Here is a 23,511-nt window from a genome sequence, read left to right on the forward strand (position 1 = left end):
CGAAGCCCCTGGGACCTATAAGACAGGTCCCAGAACTGATTTGCTCTCTTGACCAGCTCTCTTAGCCAGCCTCTCCTTGACCAGCCAGCCGTCCCAGCATAACACCGTTGCAGCAGAAGACCTTGAGAAGGAGAGGCCTTGCCAACAGCAGTCGCCATCAAGTAAGTGTCATACAATGCACACTACGAGAGTAGACACTCCTGACCCCTTTAGTCCACACCGACTGGAAGCCTGCGGATCCAGAACAAAGCAAGAGGCTGTTGTTCCCTGATCTGGCAGTTCCCTTATTCCAGATAAGTATTGGCCTGTTAGTGGTAGGATTAGCCTAGTCTTGTAGTTTTATATGCATAATTAGTAGATAACTGTATTATAATAAACATGTCTTGTTTGAACTTACTAACTGGTGTATTGAGTTCTTGGTCTGAACTTGAACTTGAAACTTGTGGCGGTATCTTAACGATACCTGGCGACTCTAGAGCTAAGTAACGAAACAGAGCCAAATTGAGTGTAAAGCACACTCACCAGTGCCAGAGATTTTTATTTAGAAACAGTGGAGGCGGCTGAGGCGCTTGTGAAGGCAGAAGGATTGGGACAGACGTGAGGAGCGGAGCTGGAAGAGAGACTGTGGACTGATTGGGGAGCTGGAAAAGTATAAATGCTATAACTATCTTTTCATTGACGTGTATTGTAATTTACTTCACTTCATATTGTTATAGAGTTTAAGTTTTTGTTTGGGTTGATTACCATTCTTTGTTGCGACGGTTATATCTTATTTTAGTGAATTGTAGGGTAGGATTGTTGTTTTTTTTCTTCTGGGACTGGGTGGGAGGGAACGCCTTGGAGGGGCGGGGGGGGGGGAAGGAAGGGGGGCACCTGCACTTGCTAACTAAAGTCAGCTAATGAATGGAGGTGAGGGGAGAGGAGGGCTGCTGACATTGGAGCCTGGTTAGCAGGTTTCAATGGGCCTAGGAGGCGAGCAAGGGGGTGGTGGTGGAAAAGGGATCGATACTGGGAGATGTTTCTTCAAGAGGCAGCGCAGGGGGGTGGGATTCTGGGAGGGGGAAAGGGGTTCGATGTTAATAATGGATAGGGGCAGGTCAGGCTCATGGGGAGGGCCAGGTGGTATGATGATGGTGGATAAGAAGGTGGACGGTGAGAGATCGCAGTTAGGATAGTCATGTGGAATGTGAGGGGGTTAGGAAGGTCCAGTCAAGAGGTCACGAGTGCTTGCACATCTTAAAAGTTTGAAAGCCGATGTAGCAATGCTGCAGGAGACTCACTGAAGGGTGAAGGACCAGGTGAGCCTTAAAAAGGGCTGGGTTAACCAAGTGTTTCACTCTGGATTTGACGGAAGGGCTTGAGGGGTAGCGATAACGGTCAGCAAAAGAGTTCGGTTCCAGATGGAGAATGTCGTTGCAGATCAGGGGGGTAGATATGGGATTGTGACAGGGGTGCTGAAGGGGAGGTTAGTGGCACTGGTAAGTGTATATTGTCCCAGTTGGGACAATGTGGGATTCGCGAAAAGGTGTTTGGGGCCATCCCCGACTTGGACACAAACAAACTGATAGTGGCTGGGGGGGGGGGGGGGGGGGGTTGGTGTAAATTCTTGGCAGTTTCTGCACCCAAGAGAGCGGGAGTACTCGTTTTTCTCAGCAGTCCATAAGGTATACCCGCGGATCGACTTTTTTTTTGGTGGGGAAGACTTTGCTGGCTGGAGTTAAGGGGCAGAGTACTCGGCAATTGTAGTATCAAATCATGCTCCACATTGGGTGGATATGGTACTGAAGAAGGTGGTGGTAGTACAGAGACTGGCTAGAAATTAGATGTGGGACTGTTGGGGAACCAAGGGTTCTGTGACAAAATTGAAAAAATAATTGAGGAATATGTAGGTTTCAATTTATGAGGTGTCGAAGGCAGTTGTCTGGGAGGCTGTAAAGGAGGTGGTGAGGGGTGAGATGATCTCATTTAAGGGCAGGTGGACAAAGAGGAGAGGTTGGAGCGGCAGAGGGTAATAGATGAGATGCTGGAGTAGATAGGAGTTATGCAGAAGATAGGGACCCAGCGGAGTTGGAAAAGAGGAAGGAACTACAGGCGAGCATTGACCGACTATCTACCAGGAAGGCGGTGCACCAACTGAGATGAGCAAGGGGGGTGCAGCTTACGAGCATGGAGAGAAGGCGTATGTTAGCGGGTCAGCTTCAGAGGGAGGCGGCGGCAAGGGTAAATTGTTCAGGTGAGGGACAGAGCAGGGAAGTTGGTGGTGGCTCCGGATCTGACAAGGTCTTTGAGGAATTCTATGAGAGCTGTACAGGTCAGAGCCACCTGGGGGAGACCAGGAGATGCAGGAATTTCTAGATGGGCTGGAGTACCCGAGGTTAGGGTAGGGGGACAGGGCTACATTAGAAGGAGCGATAGTGGAGCAGGAGATAAAAGATGCGATTGGGAGGATGCAGTCGGGGAAGGTGACAGGGCCGGATGGGTTTCCAGTGGAATATAATAAAAAATTCAAGGATTAGCTGGCACCCCTGATGGTGGGGATGATTGAGGAGGCGATAGGGAAGGGGGTGTTACCACAAACTTTGGGGCAGGCATCGATTTCCCTGTTGCTTAAAAAAGATAAGAATCCAACAGAGTGTGAGTCGTATAGGCCCATATCACTTTTAAATGTGGACGCAAAAGTATTGGCAAACGTACTGGCAGGTAGGCTGGAGGAGTGCCTCCTGAAGGTGATAGGTGAAGATCAGATGGGATTTGTGAGAGGGAGGCAGCTGTTTTCTGTTTTCAAACATTAGAAGGTTATTGAACATGTTTATGGCACCGGCGGAGGGGAAGGAAATAGAGGTAGTTGTGAACGCCAAGTAAGCATTTGACCGGGTAGAATGGGGGTACTTGATGGCAGTTCTGGAATGGTTTGGGACTGGATCAAGATTTGTGGACTGGGTAAAGCTATGAGGAGCCAAGGGAGAGTGTCTGCACCAATAACATCAGCTCGAGATACTTTTCGTTCCTCCGTGGGACAAGGCAGGGATGTCCCTGCTGTTTGCACTCGTGACTGAGCCTTTGGCCATCGTGTTAAGACGTTCGCGGGTATGGAAAGGGATAGTGCTGGGGGGATAGAGCATAGGGTGTCCTTATATGCTGATGATTTGCTGTTATACGTTTCGGAACCGAGTGCGTCAATAGGGGGAATATTGGACCTGCTTCGGGTGTTTGGGTTTTCTCGGGGTACAAATTAAATCTAGACAAAAGTGAGTATTTTGTGATGTCTCGGCCGGGTGTGGGGGCAGGGGTGGGGGGGGCTGCCATTCCGTAGGGCAGGGATTCATTTTCGATATCTGGGGTGCAGGTGGCACGGGATTGTGGGGGGCTCCATAGGTACAACATTACTCCTTTGGTGGGGAGGGGGAAAACGGATTTGACAAGGTCGGATGGTCTCCCTCTGTCGCTGGCAGGTCGGGTACAGGCAATTAAAATGAATGCATTGCCGCGATTTCTGTTTATTCTCCAATGCCTGCCGATTTTCCTGCCAAAGGCATTTTTCAGAGAGATTGAAGGAATGATTACCTCGTTCATATGGGGAAGGAAGGTGGCCAAAATCAAAAAGGTGCTGCTACAGAGGGGAAGGCAGGCAGGGGGTTTGGCTCTTCGGAGCCTGATGCATTATTACTGGGCAGCGAATGTGGAGAAGGTGCGGAGCTGGGTCAGAGGGATTGATTCCCAGTGGGTCAGAATGGAGGAGAGTTTGTGTAGGGGGTTGGGATGGAAGGCGCAATCAACAGCGCTGCTTCCGATGGCCCCGGGGAAATACTCAGGAAGTCAGCTAATAATAGCTTCATCGAGAATTTGGAGGCATTTTCGCCAACACTTCGGGTTGGGGGCAGGGTCGGGGAAGCACAGATTTGAGCCAGGGAAGTGGGACGGGAAATTTCAGAAATGGGAGGAGAAGGGGATTAAGACACAAAGCTTTGTTTCTTAGGGGTAGGTTTGCAGGATTGAAGCAGCTGGGAGCAAAGTATGGGCTGGGGGAGCAGCGGGAAATATTTAGATACATCCAGGTTCGAGATTTTGCCAGAATGGAGATACAGAGCTTCACGGTGGAGCGAGCCTGTTGGAATTCTTGACTCTTGAGAAGGTTAAGTTTGAACTGAGGGGAAGGATGGAGGAGTTCTACAATTCATGGGCGTTATTCATTATGCACTTCACAGAGCCAGCGTCCACTTTGCTGGTGGAGGTGCTGACAACAGGGGGCCTGGAGAAGAGGGTAGTGTCCGCGGTTTACGGGGCTATTTTGGAAGAGGACAAGGCACCATTGGAAGGAATCAAAGCAAAGTAGGAGGAAGAGTTGGGAGAAGGTATGGAGGGGTGGTTCTGGTGTGAGATGCTCCGGAGAGAACACCTCCACCTCGTGCACAAGGTACGGCTGATACAGCTGAACACAGAACATCAGAACATACAATATGGAAGGAGGCCATTCGGCCCATCGAGTCTGCACCGACCCACTTAAGCACTCACTCTATCCCCGTAACCCAATAACCCCCTCCTAACCTTTTTTGATCACCAAGGGCAATTTATCATGGCCAATCCACCTAACCTGCATGTCTTTGGACTGTGTGAGGAAACCAGAGCATGCGAAGGAAACCTACGCAGACATGGGGAGAATGTGCAGACTCCGCACAACAGTGACCCAGGGGGGAATCGAACCTGGGACCCTGGCATTGTGAAGCCACAGTGCTACCCACTTGTGCTTCCGTGCTGCGCGAAAGGTGGTGAAGGTGATATATAGAGCACACCTCACAAGGGCGAGGATGAGCCGACTCTTTGAGAGGGTAGAAGATGTAGAACGCAAATCACGTTCATATGTTTTGGTCCTGTCCAAAGCTGGAGAATTACTGGAAGGAGGTTTTCAGGGTAATAAAGTGGTGCACGTGAAACTGGACCCGGGCCCTCGGGAGGCCATATTCGGGGTGTCAGACCGGCCGGGGTTGGAAACGGGCGGGGAGGCAGATGTTGTAGCCTTTGCCTCGTTGATCGCCCGAAAGCAGATCCTGTTGGGATGGAGAGCATCCTCCTACTCTGTGCCCTGGTGTAGCGGGGGCCTGTTGGAATTCTTGACTCTTGAGAAGGTTAAGTTTGAACTGAGGGGAAGGATGGAGGGTTTCTACAATTCATGGGCATTATTCATTATGCACTTTCAAGAATTGGATAGCATCAAACATTAGTGGGGGTGGGGGGGACTATGGGCCATTCCTGATTCCCCTTTGTTATTTGTTGATGTTAACATGCGGCAGTTGTTTGGGGTTTGGCGGGTGGGTGGGATTGTTGTTGTGCTATGGGGATTGACATTATATTCGTTACTGCTTGTTTATTGTTGATGGGTGCAAATTTGGGAGAAAATGCGAAAAAGGATGAGAATAAATATATTTTTTTAAAAAGGACGCACAGGCCAAGTGATGTGCCACTGCTGCGGCATTCTGCTTTTGGAAGCTAGTGTGATCCAGGACAAATACATCTGCGGTAAGTTTTTGGTTCCGCTGCAAACCCTGCGACACATCAGGGAGGGGAAAGGTTCCTGGATGGTTCTGGGGGCAGTCATTTTTCTATGTTTTTTTCTATGTTCTATAACCGTTGAGATAGAGTATTCTGATTTCATCAGGGACAGGTGAGTGTGACTTAAAGGGAAGCAGGTAAGGGACCCTTTGCAGTTGTCTAACAGGTTTGAGATTTTTCAGCTTGTTTGGATGAGTGGTGGCTGCAGGATGGATGAGCTGACAAAACACGGCGCAGTGCTCCAGGCATCCATTCAAGTGAGTGGAGCAAAAATGAAATGTAGTGGGCAGTTTAGAGGGGAGAATTGACACTGTTCCTTGCAGCAAAGATCAAGAGTCCAAACGACTACATTGTCTGTCCAGTGCCATGGTTTGGGACACCTGCTCATAACTGGAGATGAATTATCAGTGAGAGGGGAAGGATCCAGTTTGGCTTGGTACATGTCAGTACCAACATAGCCAGGGTGAGGAAATAGGTTCTACACAATCACTATGAAGAGCTACGCACCAAACTAAGAAGCAGAACCTCAAAAGATAATCATCCCTGGATTACTGCCTGAGCTCCATGCAAATTATCATAGGAACATAAGATTAAAGAAATAAATTCATGGCTCAAAGACTGGTGTGACAGAGGTGATTTCCGGCTCATGGAGCACTGACACCAGTACTGGGAAAAGTAGGGACTGCACCAGTGGGACACTTATTACAACCCCAGACTAGACCCCAACAGTGGCTAAGATACTGGACAGAAACCCCAATATTCTATTTTAATTTTGTAAGACTGTGAGGAACGGATACCTCACTCCAGGAATGATTTCATGCAAAATAGGGATATTAAAACAAACTTTATTACTAATAGTGTTAAAATATCTTTAACATCATACAAGTAACCTTTCCCCTCCCTGATGTGTCGCAGGGTTTGCAGTTTACAATACCCCTTACACAATGCTCAACAATAATGACACAATAACTCATAACTGCTATCTTTATTCACACTCAAACAACAAAACCATCTCAGTTCTCAATCCACTTTCAAATACAGTTATCACTCAGGAATACCTTCTGTACAAAGAAGTTTTTTGGATACTCTTTGAGAAAGAGAGATCTATTGACACTGCTTTAAAGAAAATACCCGAGTCAGAACCATGCAGAAATTCTAGCTTTATTTCTTCAGAAGCTGCTTATCAGCTGGTTACAGCTCACCTTCCCGCCAAACAATTATGATATCTTTGGAAAGATACTGCTAATCTGTCTACAGGCATATCTTTAAGTGAACTGCAGTGAGAGCAGGAGCTTGACTTCTGCTCACATCCCAATCTAAAACATAACTAAATTGTTTTCTGCAAAATGCCTTGTACCTTAGCTCCTCCCATTAATGGCATAATTGTACTAAGCTGAATGTATCTAATTAACTCCACAGGGAACTCCCTTAATCCAAACAAAACTCCATTAGCTCAAGTCTTTATGATATCTTAATTGCACCTGATTCCCAAAACCTTTCAAACAAGGTTTCTTTAAAAACACTACTGCAGCAGTCAAATACACACTTACCCAGGCTTTTAACCTTTCTGCACCAAATACATACATTCCTACACTCATCACATATTCCACATCTAAACTGTGCAGTGTTCACGTCACCTGAAATACGAGAGAAGTAAAGAGGTTTTTAACTAAATAGTTTTTTTTGTAATTCATTTTTTCAGGGTGTGAGCTTCACTGGCTAGGCCAGCCTAATTAGGCCCATCCCTAATTGCCGTTTAGAAGGTGGATGTGAGCTGTCTTCTTGAACCGCCTCATCCACGTGGCGTAGGTACACCCACTGTGCTATTAGGGAAGGAGTTCCAGGATTTTAACCCAGCGACAGTGCAGGAAAAGCCATATATTTCCAAGTCAGAATGGTGAGTGACTTGGATGGAAACATCCAAGTGGCGGTATCCCAGGTATCTGTTGCCCGTCCTTCTAGATTGTAGGTGCTGCCTAAGGAGCCTTGGTGAGTTCCTGCAGTGCATCTTGTAATGGTACACACTGCTGTTACTGTGCATCATTGGTGGAGAGAGTGAATGCTTGTGGAGGGGGTACTAATCAAGCAGGCTGCTTTGTCCTGGATTGTGTAGAGCTGCTTTGTCCAGGCAAATGGAAAGTATTCCATCACACTCTTGATTGTGCCTTGTTAGGTGATGGACAGGCTTTGGGGAGTCAGGAGGTGAGTTACTCGCCAACGGTTTCCTAGCTTTTGACCTGCTCTTGCAACCACAGTATTATATGGCTAAACCACCATTACGTCCCCACCTCAATGAATTCCGGGCTCAACATGATGTTGAACTCTTCTTTCGTCGCCTTCGGCTCCATGCCCACTTCCACTGATCCATTTATGTGCCTCCAACATTCTGCCTCCAAGTGGACCCCCTCGCCGGGACAGTTACCTGCCCTTAATCTTTTCTGCCCCCCCTCACCTATTCCAACCTCTCTCCTTCCGAACTTTCTGCACTTCACTCCATCAGGTCTAACCCCAACTTTGTCATCAAACCTGCCGACAAAGGGGGTGCTGTTGTCGTCTGGCGCACTGACCTCTACTTTGCAGAGGCTGAGCGCCAATTCTCAGATACTTCCTCTTACCACACCCTGGACCATGACCAGACCACTGAACATCAAGCCACTATCTCCAACACTGTCGGCGACTTCATTTCCTCCAGATGCCTTTCCTCTGCGGCTTTTACCTACTTCCCAAAATCCACAAAAAGGGCTGTCCCGGCAGGTCCATTGTGTCAGCATGCTCTTGCCCCACCAAACTTATTTCCTCTTATCTTGACTCCATCCTCACTCCTCTGGTCTATTCCCTCCCCACCTACATCCAGGATTCCTCTGATGCACTGCATCATATTGACAGCTTCCAGTTCGCGGGCCATAACCGCATTCTATTCACCATGGATGTGCAATTCCTCTACACCTCCATCCCACACCAGGATGGCCTGAGAGCTCTTCGCTTCTTTCTCAAAAAGAGGCCCGGACAAATCCCATCCACCACCACTCTCCTCCGCCCTGCTGAACTCGTTCTATCTCTCAACAACTTTTCCTTTACCTCATCTCACTTTCTCCAAATCAAAGGTGCATCAATGGGTACCCGCAATTGACCTAGCTATGCTTGCCTTTTTATGGGGTATGTGGAACATTCCTTGTTCCAGGCTTATCCAGGCCCCCTCCCACAACTCCTTTACCGATACATTGATGACTATTTTGGTGCCCCGTCATGCTCTCGCCTGGACCTGGAAAAATTAATCAATTTTGCTTCCAGTTTCCACCCCTCCATCACTTTCTCCTGGTCCATCTTCCCTTCCCTTCCCTTCCTTGATCTTTCTGTCTCCATTTCCGGCAATAGACTAGCCACTAATAACCACTACAAGCCCACTGACTCCCTCAGCTAAGTGGACTACAGCTCTTCGCACTCTACACCCTGTAAGGACTCCACCCCTTTCTCTCAACTCCTTCGCCTCCGTCGTATTTGCTCCGCAGTTTGCGGCCCATCTCCCACGCCACGACCCTCGCCCCCTCCACTCCCTCCCAGAACAAGGATAGAGTCCCCCTCGTTCTCACACTTCATCCCACCAGCCTCCGTATGCAAAGCATAATCCTCCGCCATTTTTGACAACTCCAGCATGATGCCACCCCCAAACACATCTTCCCTTCACTCCCACTGTCAGCATTCCACAGAGAATGTTCCCTCCAAGACCATTTAATCCACTCCTCCACCATACCCAACCTGGGTATTCACCAACTGCCATGGTGGGTTTCGAATAAAGGTCCCCAGTGCAGAGTCCTGAGGAAAGATGATAGAGATAGTTTTAAGAAAGTTATATTTGTATTTTGTGGGTGTTAGGAATAAGATATGGCTTTAAGGTTTAAGTTAATTTATATTTTTGAAGTTCGGTATTAAGACTTAGTTCCACTTTAAAAGATGCCTGCATTTTAATAAGATTTTAGGGGATAAAAAAAAATGTTGTTGTCTTGCAACACGGGGCCCACAAAGAGAAATGGCAGTTTTAGGTCATATGTAAGAAGCATTCCACTGAAAGTGGCAGAACAAGGGCAGAAAGCAAGTAATGCAAAAAGTAACAGGAAGCAAACACCAAACTAAAGAAGGTGATTCAAAAAACCTGAACAAAGGGGGTTTGCAAAAAGCAAGAAGGTCCAAGGAGATCCAAAGGTTGGTGACTCCTTACTACTGGCCTGTGAAGCAGTGGTGTTCGGTTGGCAAATATCTGAGAGATTGCGCGGAAGGCGAAGCTTGAATGTACATGGTGTTCCAGGGCAGACAAATATGAAAAGAAGAGGTTGCAACCCTGGAGGTGGATCCTTAGGAAAAACATCCAAGAGAAAGCGCTGTTTGGGAGAAGATTCCAAGATGTATTCTACGAGAGTGGAAATTGGAAACTCGAGTGTGAAAGATGACAAGCATCGGAGGAGGGGGTGGGGATATAGATTTTCTAACTTAAGTTATCCTTACGAATCTGTACACCTGAAGCATTTTCTACCACAAGGCTGTGGGAGCTGAGTCACTGAATGTATTTAAGAAAAATATGTTTTTTTTTTAAACAGTTTTATTGAGGTATTTTTGGCATTGTAAACAGTAACAATATACATTAATGTGCAGATAACAATTACAAAAAAGTGTAAATAACAGTACCTCTCTCGTAAATAGACCCGCCTATTCTTCCCCCCTACTGTACACTATTCTACTCGTGCCCCCCCCCCCACCACGATTGGTTCCCCGCGAAGAAGTCGATGAATGGTTGCCACCTCCGGGCAAACCCCGACAGTGAACCTCATAAGGCGAACTTGATTTTTTTCCAAGCCGTGAAAGCTTGCCATGTCCAACAGCCATACTTCGGTCCTTGGGGGCTTTGAGTCCCTCCAGGCCAACAGTGTTCGTCGTCGGGCTATCAGGGAAGCAAAGGCCACAACGTCGGCCTCTATCCCCTCCTGTACTCCCGGGTCTTCTGACACCCCAAAAATCGCCACCTCTGGACCCATCGCCACCTTTGTTTTCAGTACCCGGGATATGACGTCCACAAATCCCTGCCAGTATCCCCTGAGTTTTGGACACGCCCAGAACATGTGGACATGGTTCGCTGGTCCTCCCCCACATCTAGCACACTTGGCCTCAAGCCCAAAGAATCTGTTCATCCAGGCCACCGTCATGTGGGCCCGGTGAACCACCTTGAACTGAATCAGGCCGAGCCTGGCACATGTTGCGGTTGCATTTACCCTCTTCAGAGCGTCTGCCCATACGCCTCCCTCCAACTCCCCACCAAGCTCCTCCTCCCACTTAAGTTTCAGTTCCTCGGTCCCGGTGTCCTCCGCTCCCATAAGCTCCTTATAAATATCTGAGACTCTCCCCTCTCCTACCTCACCCCTGGAAATTACCCTGTCCTGGATCCCCCTTGGTGGAAGGCGTGGAAAGGATGGGACCTGTCTACGTACGAAATCCCGCACCTGCAAGTACCGAAAGTCAGTCCCCCTCGCCAGCCCGAATTTCTCCTCCAGCACCCTCATGTTCGCGAAGCTCCCTTCCAGGAACAAGTCGCCCATCCTTCCCACCCCCGCCCTCCGCCATGCTCGAAACCCGCCATCCACCTTCCCCGGGACAAATCGGTGGTTGTCACATATTGGGGACCAGACCGACGCTCCCACTTCCCCAGCATGTTTCCTCCATTGGCCCCAAATCCGCAAAGCCGCCACCACTATAGGGCTGGTGGAGTACCTGGCCGGTGGGAGCAGCAGGGGAGCAGTGACCAGGGCTGCCAAGCTGGTGCCCCTGCACGAAGCAGCCTCCATCCGCTCCCAAACCGACCCCGTACCCACCATCCATTTCCTTATCATGGCTATATTAGCCGCCCAGTAGTAGTTGCTGAGGTTCGGCAACGCCAGCCCCCCCTCGCTACGGTTCCGTTCCAGCATCCCCCTCTTTACCCGCGGGGGCTTCCCTGCCCAAACAAATCCCAGGATGATTTTATTGATTCTTTTAAAGAAGGACCGCGGAATGAAAATAGGGAGACACTGAAAAATAAACAGGAATCTCGGAAGGGTCGTCATCTTCACCGTCTGTACTAAGAAAGGTATGTTCTATATGTAACTATTGGAAATAGATTAGGCATCAAGGGGAATGGTTAGAGAGCGGGTGTGTGGCATTGAGAAAGAAGATCAGCTGTCATCACATTCAATGGTGGAGCAGGCTTGATGGGCCAAATGGTCTACTCCTGCGACTACTTTGTATATTTCTATAACTGTGTAGTTGGGGTGAAGGAGTAGTGTATATAGTTCACCATGTCCTGTTTAAGAAATGTTTTATTCTTTTTAAAAGTACATCAGGCATCTCTGATACACGTTTCAAACCACAATATAAAAGGATCTATCAAGCCAGATTCCATCCTGGGATCTGATCTATCCAGGAGTATCAACTGGGTTGGTAACAAGATGCACTGGAAGCAATTCAGAGAAGGTTTACCAGACTAATATCTGGAATGGGAGAGTTGTCTTAGGAGGATAAGTTTGACAGGCTCGGTTTGTATTCGCTGGAGTTTGGAAGAGTCAGAGGTGACCTAATTGAAACATTTAAAATCCTGAGTGGTCATGATAGGGTCGATGTGGAGGGAATGTTTCCTCCAGTCGGAAAATAGAATTAGGGGTTACTATTCAAAATTAAGGGGTAACCCATTTAAGACAAAGATGAGGAGAATTATTTTTCTTCAGAGGATGCAGAGTCTTTGGAACTCCCTTCCTCAAAAAAATCTTTGACTTTTTTAAGGCAGAGGCTGATTAAGGTTATAGGGGTAAGGCAGGAATGAGCTAAAGTTACAATCAGATGTTACGAATTGCAATACAGGTTCAAGGGCCAAGTGGTCTACTTCTGTACCTAATTTGTATGTTTATAAGCTCTCGTAGCATAATTCTAGGTTTGTATAGGTGTCACGGCAAGTATTTATTCTGTTATTTGCAATTCCCAAGATAGAAACCATTTACTGATAGCATGCAGAAACTAAAATCAGATCGGTTACGCAAGGGAGTTATGAGGAAACTGGGTCCAGAAATGAGACGCCAATGTAATAGGCAATTTAGGAGTTGAACAGACTGAGAGGAAAAAGACTGCTAGCATGAAGTCAGAGCCCACACCTGGTTGAGTTACATTATCCCAGTCAGACATAAACTCGTTGGTGGAAGATGCGGGAAGCCCAGGATCCATTGTTCTTCGGGACATTCCTGTCTGACCAGCCATTAGTCTATTACAGTCGGATGGCCTCTTTGCCTGTCAAGGGAGGTTAGTTGCATATCAATAGCATGGCTCTGTTCTTTTGTATAAACGGGAGTTGGTAATCGAACAGCCAAGATACCAATGATAGGTTCAAGAGAATCTTTGTTTAAGGGTCTGGGTGGAGCTTAGAGAGAGAGAGAGAAAAAAAAAAAAGAGAGAGAGAGAGAAAGAATGCTGTTCTGAATAGTTACAGAGTAGAACGCTTTGGAAATTGATTGAGAGAGGTCATGAGAATTGCCACCGAGGTAGGCTTTGGAAAAGGGTTCTGAAAGAATGTCCCTCATGGACGGAAAATTGCTTCATAAATGCAAGTACTGCATTTGCCTGTCTGTGAAAGCGGAACAAGAGCTCCATGTTTCTTTAAAGTGGTGTTTAATGGGTAGTGCGTTAAGGTTAAGAAACTACATGTAATTTGTTAGTGTTAGAATTGAAGTCTAAATATTGTTTTCTTTTCATTTAATAAAGTTTATTTATAAAATAACCAAGGCATATATCTGGAACAAATCTATCTTTCTACACCATCTTAAAACTTTAAAAAGTCATGACATCTGGTTCAGTCTCTTACCACTGTTAAGAGCTGACCAGGCATCCGTATCAGATCAACAATTCAGTTTAACTACAATAAAATAAGATACTGCAAATCTTACCTTATGCAGTTCATTTTGTCCATACTTATCATGGATAACTTGGTCGCTGTCGCTGACATCGCTGACATCGCTGGCACCTACCTATAAAGTATAAAAAAATGTCAAAACAGCGATGCAGAAAAATGAATGCCTTCCCACCAACCTGAGTATATTCTATTCCCTTGGAGCAAAACTAAGTGCTTCTTACAATGCGGGTTCAAAACGGTGGCAGTTGTTGCCAATTAGCAGAAGGTTATTTGTCCATGTTTAACCTCATGACATAAGACTTCACTAGGTTTGGGGTCAACGTTGAGGACTCCCAGTCAATCCCTCCTGACAGGGCCGCTGTCCCACCAACTCTGCTACAATTATGATGTTAGAGTTGGATAAAGATTGAACTGTTTGGGTTACAGCTTAGTGAACATAGAACATCGACATTGCTGAGGGAGGTCCTTCAGCCCATCAATTCTACACCAACCCTTTGAAAGAGCACCCTACCAAGGCCCACTCCCCCGCCCTATCCCCGTAACCCCACCTAACTTGCACATCTTTGAACACTGAGGGGCAATTCAGCATGGCCATCTAATGTATACATCTTTGGACTGGGAGGAAACCAAAGCACACGGAAAATTCCCACGCAGACACTGGGAGAACGTGCAAACTTCACAGTCGTGCAAGGCCAGAATCGAACCCGGGTTCCTGGTGCAGTGTGGCAGCAGTGCTAATCACCGTGCCATTGTGCTGCCCAATCCCTCATGGTTAAGGTTAGGAAACTCTGTTGACAATGCCTGTTACAAACATACAATTCTATTCCAGACAACTATTATAAAGGCAAATGGTTTACTCAGTATCTTTCGACTGTGAACTGCCGTTCTGGACTTCCTGCATCTACCTTGTCTACTCCGGTTAGAATTTTATATGTTTCTAGAAGAATCTCTCTCCTCATTCTTTTAAACTGCAGCAAATATAATCCTAACCAACTCAATCTCCCCTCATACATCAGTCCCACAATCCCAGGAATTGATCTGATAGACCTTCGCTGCACTCCCTCCAGAGCAAGATAAGGAGACCAAAACTGCACACAATATTCCAAGTGTGGTCTCACCAAAGCCCTAAGTGACTGCAGCAACACATTCCTACTCCTGTAGTCAAATCCTCTTGCTACAAAAGCCAATATACCACTTGCCTTCTCTACCACCTGCTGCACCTACATGCTTACTTTCAGCAACTGGTGCACAAAGGACACCCAGGTCTCATTGCACATTTTTCTATCCCAATCTATAGCTGTCAGATAATAATCTGCCTTCCTCTTTTTGCTACTAAAGTGGATAAGTTCACAAGTATACACATTATACTGCATCTGCCATGCATTGCCCACTCACAACTTGTCAAAATCACACCAAAATATTCTGCATCCTCCTCACAGCCCACCCTCCCACTCAGCTTTGTGTCATCTGAAAATATGTAGATATCACATTTAGTTCCCTCATCTAAATCATTAATGTACATTGTGAATAGCTGGGGTCCTAATACTGATCCCTGCAGTACTCCACTACTCACTGCCTCGCATTTGTAAAAAGACCTGTTTATTCCTACTCTTTGCTTCCTGTCTGCCAACCAGTTTTCTATGAATCTCAATTCACTACCCCCAATCCCATGCGCTTCAATTTACATGCTAATCTCTTCTGCGGGACCTTGTCGAAAGCCTTCTGAATGTGCAAATCACATCCATTGGCACCCCCTCATCAATTCTACTGGTTACATCCTCGAAGAATTCCAGTAGATTTGTTAAGCATGATTTCCCTTTCATAAATCTATGCTGACTTTGTTCGATCCTAGAGTTACTATCCTCTGATATTAACTCTTTTATAATAAACTCTAGCATTTTCCCCACTACAGAAATAAGGCTGACTGCTCTATAATTCAGTTTTCTCCCCACCTCCCTTTTTAAATAGTGGGTGTAGAATCCAATGAAGAGATACATAGGAAAGCATGGTAGGATGTCAAATGAACATCGGTTTATTTATAATAATAGCAAATGAACATGGGTTTATTTCTAATAATAATCTTTATTAGTATCACAAGTAAGCTTACATTAACACTGCATGAAGATACTGTGAAAATGCCCTAGTCACCACACTCTGGCGCCTAATCGGGTACACTGAGGAAGAATTCAGAATGTCCAATTCACCCAACAAGGACGCCTTTCGGGACTTGTGGGAGGAAACCGGAGCACCCGGTGTTGCTCTGTTTCGGTCCCAACAGCGTCGCTAATACTGTGGGTATTTCTATTTATCTCAGTGAACCACAAGCCTTCCCTTAAATTAATCAAATGACCACACAACCAGTTAGTTAGTTTAAAAAGATGGTTTATTTGCATACACAAGAGTTATCTCAACATGCAAACACAATATCTACTATGAGTTAAACTACACCTATCAGCTACAATAACCTACTTAACTTCAGAGCGACCGGCACTGTGCAAATGGATAAGGCCTTTAATCTGGATTTCACTTGGCTGGTTCGAAGAAAGTGGCTCTGTCTCTGCTGGGCTCATCCGTCAGGTAGCGATCATTGGTCTTGAATTTAGTTGGCTGTTCCTGCTGCAACTGGGCTGGCACAGGCTGGATATAAAAGAGACAGAACATATGGCTGTCTCTCTTTTATCCCTCTGGGATTTCGCGCTCTTTGAGGCGGTCCTTAACCTTGGAGCCAATAGTTCAACAGGGCTCTGATTACTGTCTTCGATTTCGGCCAGTAAAGTGGCGGGTGTCCTGGTGGCTGGGTGGGTCCTTAGCGGTCACTGACCTTGGCAGTTGTGCTTTCTGAGTAAGGGGAGTGGTGCCGATCAGTCTGTGGCTGTACCGGTTGCAATATTGAAGTTCTATTGTCCTGGGAAAATGGGCCATTAAAATGCAAACAAAGGGGGGTTTCGATCAGGTCTGGTTACCTCTGTTTCAGACACACATAGGCTCTATATCTGTCGGAGTCCTGGGTTGGCCATAATTCCCATGGTCCTTTGCAGGTGGCCATCTTAGATAACTACACCCGGAGGAAACCCATGCAGTCACGGAGAGAACGTGCAGACTCCGCACAGACAGTCACCCAAGCTGGGAATCGAACCCGGGTTCCTGCCGCTGTGACACCACAGTGCTAGCCACTGTGCTACCTATTTAATATACACGGCAAATTCTCTTTGCCCCAAAAGGTCACCCTCCCCGACCTGGGCACAGGTCAGGGTTTAAATACAATCCCCTTGTTGAGGGGAAACCCTGCCCTGTTTTCTCGTTTTACCAGGGGAGGTTCATATTCTGTGGTAGTCACGGAGAACCGGAACGTGCATAACCTGTGACCTCCAAGGGTATCGTAACATCAGCCCCCCTCCCCCTCATGTCTGGAGATACGTCCACGCCCACATCCATCGGTTACAGTGCAGGTCCCCTGGTCCATTTGCATTGGGACACGTTCTGACGTCAATGGAGCATGGTCGGGGGGGGGGGACGTGTTTAGCACTCGCATTTGCACGTGGATCATCAAGGCTGGACTGATGTGGGTTCCGATATGGGCAGCAGTTTCACAACATTCCCTAGTAGACAAATGTCTATGTTGTAATCGGTGTCCGAGACCATATGGCCTGTGTTTGGCATTTCGGCCACCAGGATATCGACAGTTGGAGAAGGCGGCGGAAGGGATGGTAATTGAGGCTGCAGGAAGACCGGGCTCAGAGCGTCATAGGAATGGTCCAGCAGCTGCTGGGTACGGTGGCGGATGAGGTGCACGTAGCGGCCTGCCTCCTTTCCTTGTGTGTGGACGGAGTACAAGACTGGTCCAAATGGGCAGTACCACACCTGGGAGATATGTGGCACCGTCACCAAAATTCAACACTGGCCTCGAAACAGTGCAGTGATGCACACCAGTCCTGTCCTCGGCGGACCCTTTCCCCGATGTCTGAGATAACCAGGCTTAAGCCTGTCCAGAGACATCTTGCCATCAGTAGTTCCGCCCCCATGGTGGTGTGGGGTGTGGTCCTGTGGCTAAATAGGAACTGGGCTAACCGGTGCCCCAGGAACTGGTGGTCAGCTTCTTCATCCCGCGTTTGAATATTTCGACTGCCTGCTCGGCCAGGCCTTTTGATGCAGAGTGAAACGGGACGGTCCGCATATGGCAGATGCCGTTAGCAGTCATGAATGTCCTGAACACCCCGCTGGTAAAAGCAGCGCAGTTGCGAGATACTATTTCTTTGGGGATGCTAAATGTGTGCAGTAACCGGTCTAAGGCCTCCCTCATGGTTGTGGCTGAAACCTTGTGCACTTCACAAGGCTGGTTTAGCTCACTCAGCTAAATCGCTGGCTTTTAAAGCAGACCAAGCAGGCCAGCAGCATGGTTCGATTCCCGTACCAGCCTCACTGGACAGGCGCCGGAATGTGGCGACTAGGGGCTTTTCACAGTAACTTCATTGAAGCCTACTCGTGACAATAAAGCGATTTTTTTTTTTTTTTTTACAGATCACTTGGAGTGGGCATCCACAATGCTCAAAAACATTGCCCCATGAATTCGGCCTGCAAAGTCAATACGTATTTCTGGACCACAGTCACCCTTGCCATTCCCACGGGTGCATTAGCGCTGCAAGTGCAGTTTTTTGATGCTCTTGGCATGGGCCGCAGCATATGTCAGCATCGATTCCGGGCAATAAGATGTAGCTACAGGCAAACATAGTCATCTTTGACACCCCGGGGTGACCACTGTGAAGGTCCTGCAGAAGTGAGGGAGGGTGCGGGGGGGGGGGGGGGTCTGCATTACAGGGAGACTACCCATGTCCCCTACAGTAAGATGCTGTCTTCTATGCTGAGCACTGGGAGTTTTGTTGTATAGGCCCTCAGGTCATCAGGCACCTCCGTATAAAATGATGTAGTAGAACCTGGATAACTGTGGGTTAATTAGGATCCATTCCTTGATGCGAGCAGTCTTGACCGGCTCGAGAGTCCAAAAAACACAGGCAGTGGCGACTTCCTTGGCCGGGCGGGCGGCGGTGGCCTGATGGAGAGGGGAGGCAGCTGAAGTCGCGGCATGAGTGATCCATGTGCCAGAAATAACCCGAGCAGTGGCTAGCGATTGGTGTAGACTATAAACACGTGGCCGTAGATGAACTAGTGGAACTTGTGAACCCCAAAAACTATAGGAAGACCTTCCTTCTCAATCTGTGCGTAGTTGCGCTCCACGGTGGTGAGTATTTGGAATGGAAATGCCATGGATCGTTCTGATCCACGGACAGGCCGTGTGCGAAGACGGCCCACACCCTGAAAAGGGAATGCATCACATGTTAACAGAAATGGCTTGGCGGGATCCAAGTGGGTGAGCAGTTTCTTGGAGGTTAGTTTCCTCTTACTTCAGTGTACGCCTTCTGCTGAGGAGGGGCCCACTCCCAAAGGTGACCCTTCTTCAATAATTGGTGGAGCAAGCTGAGCAGTGTTGCCAAGATCTAATGGTTGACTAGCCTTAAGAACCGAGTTAACTCGGTTTGTCCTCCCTGGATGGATTCCTGCTTGATCGCCTGCACCTTGACCTCTACCGGTGTAGGGTGTGTCTGTCTACCCTATACCCTAAGTAGGTGACCTTGGGGACATTGAAAACACATTTCTCCCTTTGGAGGCGGATGCCGGCCTGCTCGAACCGCGGGAGGATTTCAGCCAGGTTTTCCTTGTGAGAGGTTCCAGTGATGAGGACGTCATTCAGATACACGGCCATCATTCAGACACAAGGCCACCCTGGGCAGACCCCACAGGATGTCCTCCATCACTGGTTGAAATATTGCACAGGCCACTGAAATGCTGTATGACAACTGGGCATATTTGTAATACGCCCAGTTTGTTTAGCAAGCAGATCAGCAGACCCACGAGATGAGGGGTCCCCGGCGACCCTCGAGCGAGGGAGACCGGCAATCCGAAATGCGAGCTCCCCTCCCAGGTGATTGGATGGAAGACGTTCCTCACCAGGGAACTGAAGGACGATATTCAGGCCAAAATAAAGGTGGCAGTCAAGGTGGCAGTGGCAGAGGCATTGGCCACCATGTAGGGGCCCAGGACAGTATGGGAAAGAGATTGGAGGCCCAGGAGAGCACGATAAAGGAGCTGTAGAAAGCCTTAAATTGTCACCCTGGAGGCCAAAATTAAGGAGGGGTGGTGACCCAGGGAAGCTTGAAAGGAAAGGTGGAGAACCAAGAAAAATCGATCGAGGTGGCTGTTATGGGCCAGGGTTTATTAAACTCCAAAATTTATCTTGGAGTTCATCTAACCTACAACTGTTTATTGAATTTGGCTAGGATGAGCACAAGAGACTGTCTGCCTCTCAAATGCGATTCAACAGAGCTCTTAGGCGCTTTTAATCAAAAAATCAAGCTTTATTCTACGAATTTACTTAACATTTGTATAACCATACACATGCAAGAATTTTTTTAATCAACTACAAACATCTATATCCCACACAGCCACAGTAATCTATTTATAACCCTTAATGAATCTCTCTTAACTGTTGCAATTTAATAACAAGATCCCATAAATGAAAAACCCCCTTTACCAAAACAGTAGGTAAATGTAATTATATTGGATTTCTTCCTTGGAATGATTCTTTAAAATTGAAAATAGAGAGACAGGCTTTTGTGAGGGCCATGAAGAATCCAGCACAAGTCTTCAGGATACAAAGAAATAACATTTATTTACAATAAAATATATACACAACAGCAGCAACTTCCCTTGCAGCTAACTCCTCTCTCTCTGCTGGTTCCAAACTGGCCAGCTTTATTTATGCAGAGAGTCTGCTAATGATTTCTCCGCCCCCCCTCATTGGGGAAGCTCATACTCCCACAGGATTGTGGGATTGTCATTAGTCCCCAGCCAATGGTAAGCAGGCAGGTTATAACATCCCTCCCCCCCCAAAGTCCAAGGAATCCACCGAAGACCCTGGCGAAGGAGGGCGTTGGACTAATTTTGCCGCAGGCCGGACCCCATTTGCACGAGGCGCTGGATCGGACGGCGTGTAACGAGATGGAGACCGGCGTTTCCATGATGAACGGCGCAACGGTGGTCCATCCACGACCCGTGGGCCCGAGGATTCCCCCTCTGAGGTGTTTTGTGTCTCATCTCGGAGTCAGAGTCTGCTGCCTCCGTCATCTCGGCGTCGTTATCTCCACGCGGTTCTGTCACGACCTGCGCAGGCTTTGAGTGAGGAAGATTGTGAGGAATACTTTCCATTGTGTCTGGTCTCGGTGGCTGTAGAAATGAGCTCCTGGGGCGGGGAATCTTTGGAAGTGATAGTCTTCTGGACCGAACATGGTCTACATGTTTGCGCTGGAGACGATCCTGGGCTTGCACCTGGTAAGAGATAGGGCCCGTTTGGCGAAAGATTACGCCAGAGACCCACTGGGCACCACCAGCAAAATTCCGAACGGACACTCCAGACGTAAACTGCCGAATCGGCCAATGCCGAGAAAAACCATGCCCCTGCCGTTCTTGTGTGCGGCGTACTTTCGCGCCAATGACCGGGAAAACCATACTAAGGCGGGTGCGAAGTCTCTGGCCCATTAGGAGTTCTGCGGGAGTGACCCCAGTCACCGCATGGGGGGTGGCCCTATATGAAAACAAAAAACGAGCCAGTCTCATATCCATCGACCCGGAAGACTGCTTCTTTAGGCCTCATTTGAAAGTCTGCACTGCGCACTCCGCCAACCCATTTGAAGCCGGGTGGTAAGGGGCAGTGCGGATGTGGCGTATGCCGTTCACCTTCATGAACCTCGCAAACTCCTCACTTGTGAACGGAGTGCCGTTGTCCGTGACCAGCACCTCGGGGAGGCCATGCATACTGAAAGACAAACGCATCTTCTCGATTGTTGCGCAGGACGTTGTGCCTCCCATCTTATGCACCTCTAGCCATTTAGAGTGCGCGTCGATTACTGGCAGGAACATGGATCCTTGAAAAGGGCCGGTGAAATTCGCATGCAATCGTGCCCCAGGCCGCCCTGGCCATTCCCAGTGATGTAGGGGCGCGGCCGGCGGAAGCTTCTGATGCTCCTGGCAAATGGAGCAGTTTTGGGCCACCTTCTCAATGTCGGTGTCGAGGCCTGGCCACCAGACATAACCCCGGGCCAACATTTTCATTTTGGTCACACCTGGATGCCCATTGTGCAAGACTCTCAGTATCAGCTCCTGTCCTTTTTCCGGGACAATCACACGCGTCCCCCACAAAAGGATGCTGTCTTCCACACTGAATTCGGACAGCTTGGAGGAAAATGCCCGCAACTCGCCTAGGAGCTGTCTATGCTGCCAACCTTACAGGACTATCTGCCGAACCTTTGACAGGACTGGCTCCGTCTGGGTCCACTCACAGATCTGTGATGCCGTGACAGGCAAGGTGTCCATAAAATTTAGGGTTGCAACCACCTCACGCGTGGGGGTCGACATGGGGCCGGTCGATAAAGGCAATCGGCTCAGTGCGTCGGCATTCCCTATCTGGGTTCCTGGTTTGTGCTCCAGAGAATACTCGTATGCAGCAAGCAACAAAGCCCAGCGCTGGATCCGTGCGGAAGCAATGGGCGGTATTGGCTTATCCTCTCCGAAAAGTCCCAGGAGACTCTTATCATCAGTCACGATAGTGAAGTGGTGGCCATATACGTACTGGGGTCCATAAACGTTTCACCGCAAAGACCACTGCCAGGCCCTCCGTCTCGATCTGCGCATACTTTTTTTCCGCTGCAGTCAGTGTGTGGTCTGCGAAAGCTATCGGCCGCTCGGCCCCTTTCTCCATCTTGTGGGACAGGACAGCCCCAATACCATACGGGGATGCACACATGTGACGAGCAAAGGCTTTCTAGGATCATAGTGGGTTCGTAACCCAGACAACGACAATTGTTGCTTTACCCGCCGGAAAGCAGTTTCTTGCGGCTGACCCCAAACCCAGGTGTGATTCTTCTTTAGCAGAAGGTGCAACGGGGCCAGCGTAGTTGCCAGATTGGGGAGGAATTTTCCGTAATAGTTTACGAGGCTGAGAAACGAACAAAGATGCAAAGTGTCAGTCGGGGCGGGGGCCTGTTGAATCGCGCGCACCTTCTTTGCGACTGGGTGCAAACCTTCGCGGTCCACACAATAACCCAGGTAGACGACTTCCTTCGCCTGAAAAACGCACTTTGTGCGACGTAAACGAACTCCGGCCTCTGAAAAGCGTCGAAGGATAGCCTCCAAATTTTCCAGATGTTCCTGCTCCGACATCCCTGTGATCAAAAGTCATCCAAGTAGACAGCAACACGCGGTAAACCTCTCAAAATGCCCTCCATAATGCGTTGAAAAATAGCGCAGGCAGAGGATACTCCAAAGGGAAAACATGTATATTCATACAGGCCCCGGGGTGTATTAATCGTTACATATGGCCGGGAGACAGGGGCCAGCTCCAACTGCTGGTAGGCATGATTCATATCTAATTTTGTGAACGAGAGTCTGCCTGCAAGCTTCGCATAGAGATCCTCTATGCGAGGCATTGGGTATCGGTCGAGTCGGGAAGCCGTATTCACTGTAAGTTTATAGTCGCCGCACAAGCGAACTGTGGCATCTGGCTTCATTACAGATACAATTGGTGCTGCCCAGTCGGCGAAACGGACGGGCCTGATGATACCCAAAGTCTCCAAGTGAGTGAGCTCCCCTTCTACCTTCTCGAGCAAGGCGTAAGGCACCGGGCGCGCCCGGAAATAGTGCGGCGTGGCTCCTGGTTTGACTTGGATACGGGCTACTGCCCCTTTTATTTTCCCCAAACCAGGCTGGAATACATCTGGGTATCATCCTAGCACCTCAGTCAACCCTCCAGAAACTGTTTGGAGGATGTGCTGCCACTGCAACCGCAAATGGCGCAACCAGTCCCGACCCAACAGGCTGGGCCTATGGCCACGCACCACGATCAGTGGGAAACGCCCCTCCTGGCGTCCATAAGCAACAGGGGTAATCGTAGTTCCTGCAATGTCCCATGATTCCCCTGTGTAGATGGGCAACCTGGC

At 48.3% G+C, this 23,511-nt stretch overlaps 1 protein-coding gene across 2 annotated transcripts in view; it reads right to left on the bottom strand.

Annotated features, from left to right (window-relative positions):
• Window positions 1-23,511, bottom strand: part of LOC119967674 (transient receptor potential cation channel subfamily A member 1-like) — a 311,686-nt gene that overhangs the window by 237,530 nt on the left and 50,645 nt on the right. For both annotated transcript variants that reach the window (XM_038800496.1, XM_038800495.1), the window contains exon 3: window positions 13,500-13,580. In XM_038800496.1, coding sequence (XP_038656424.1) covers window positions 13,500-13,580 — 81 coding nt within the window. The remainder of the gene's footprint in view (window positions 1-13,499; window positions 13,581-23,511) is intronic.

The sequence above is a fragment of the Scyliorhinus canicula genome, chromosome 6 (genome assembly GCF_902713615.1).
Source record: "Scyliorhinus canicula chromosome 6, sScyCan1.1, whole genome shotgun sequence".
In the NCBI taxonomy this organism is placed as follows: Eukaryota; Metazoa; Chordata; class Chondrichthyes; order Carcharhiniformes; family Scyliorhinidae; genus Scyliorhinus; species Scyliorhinus canicula.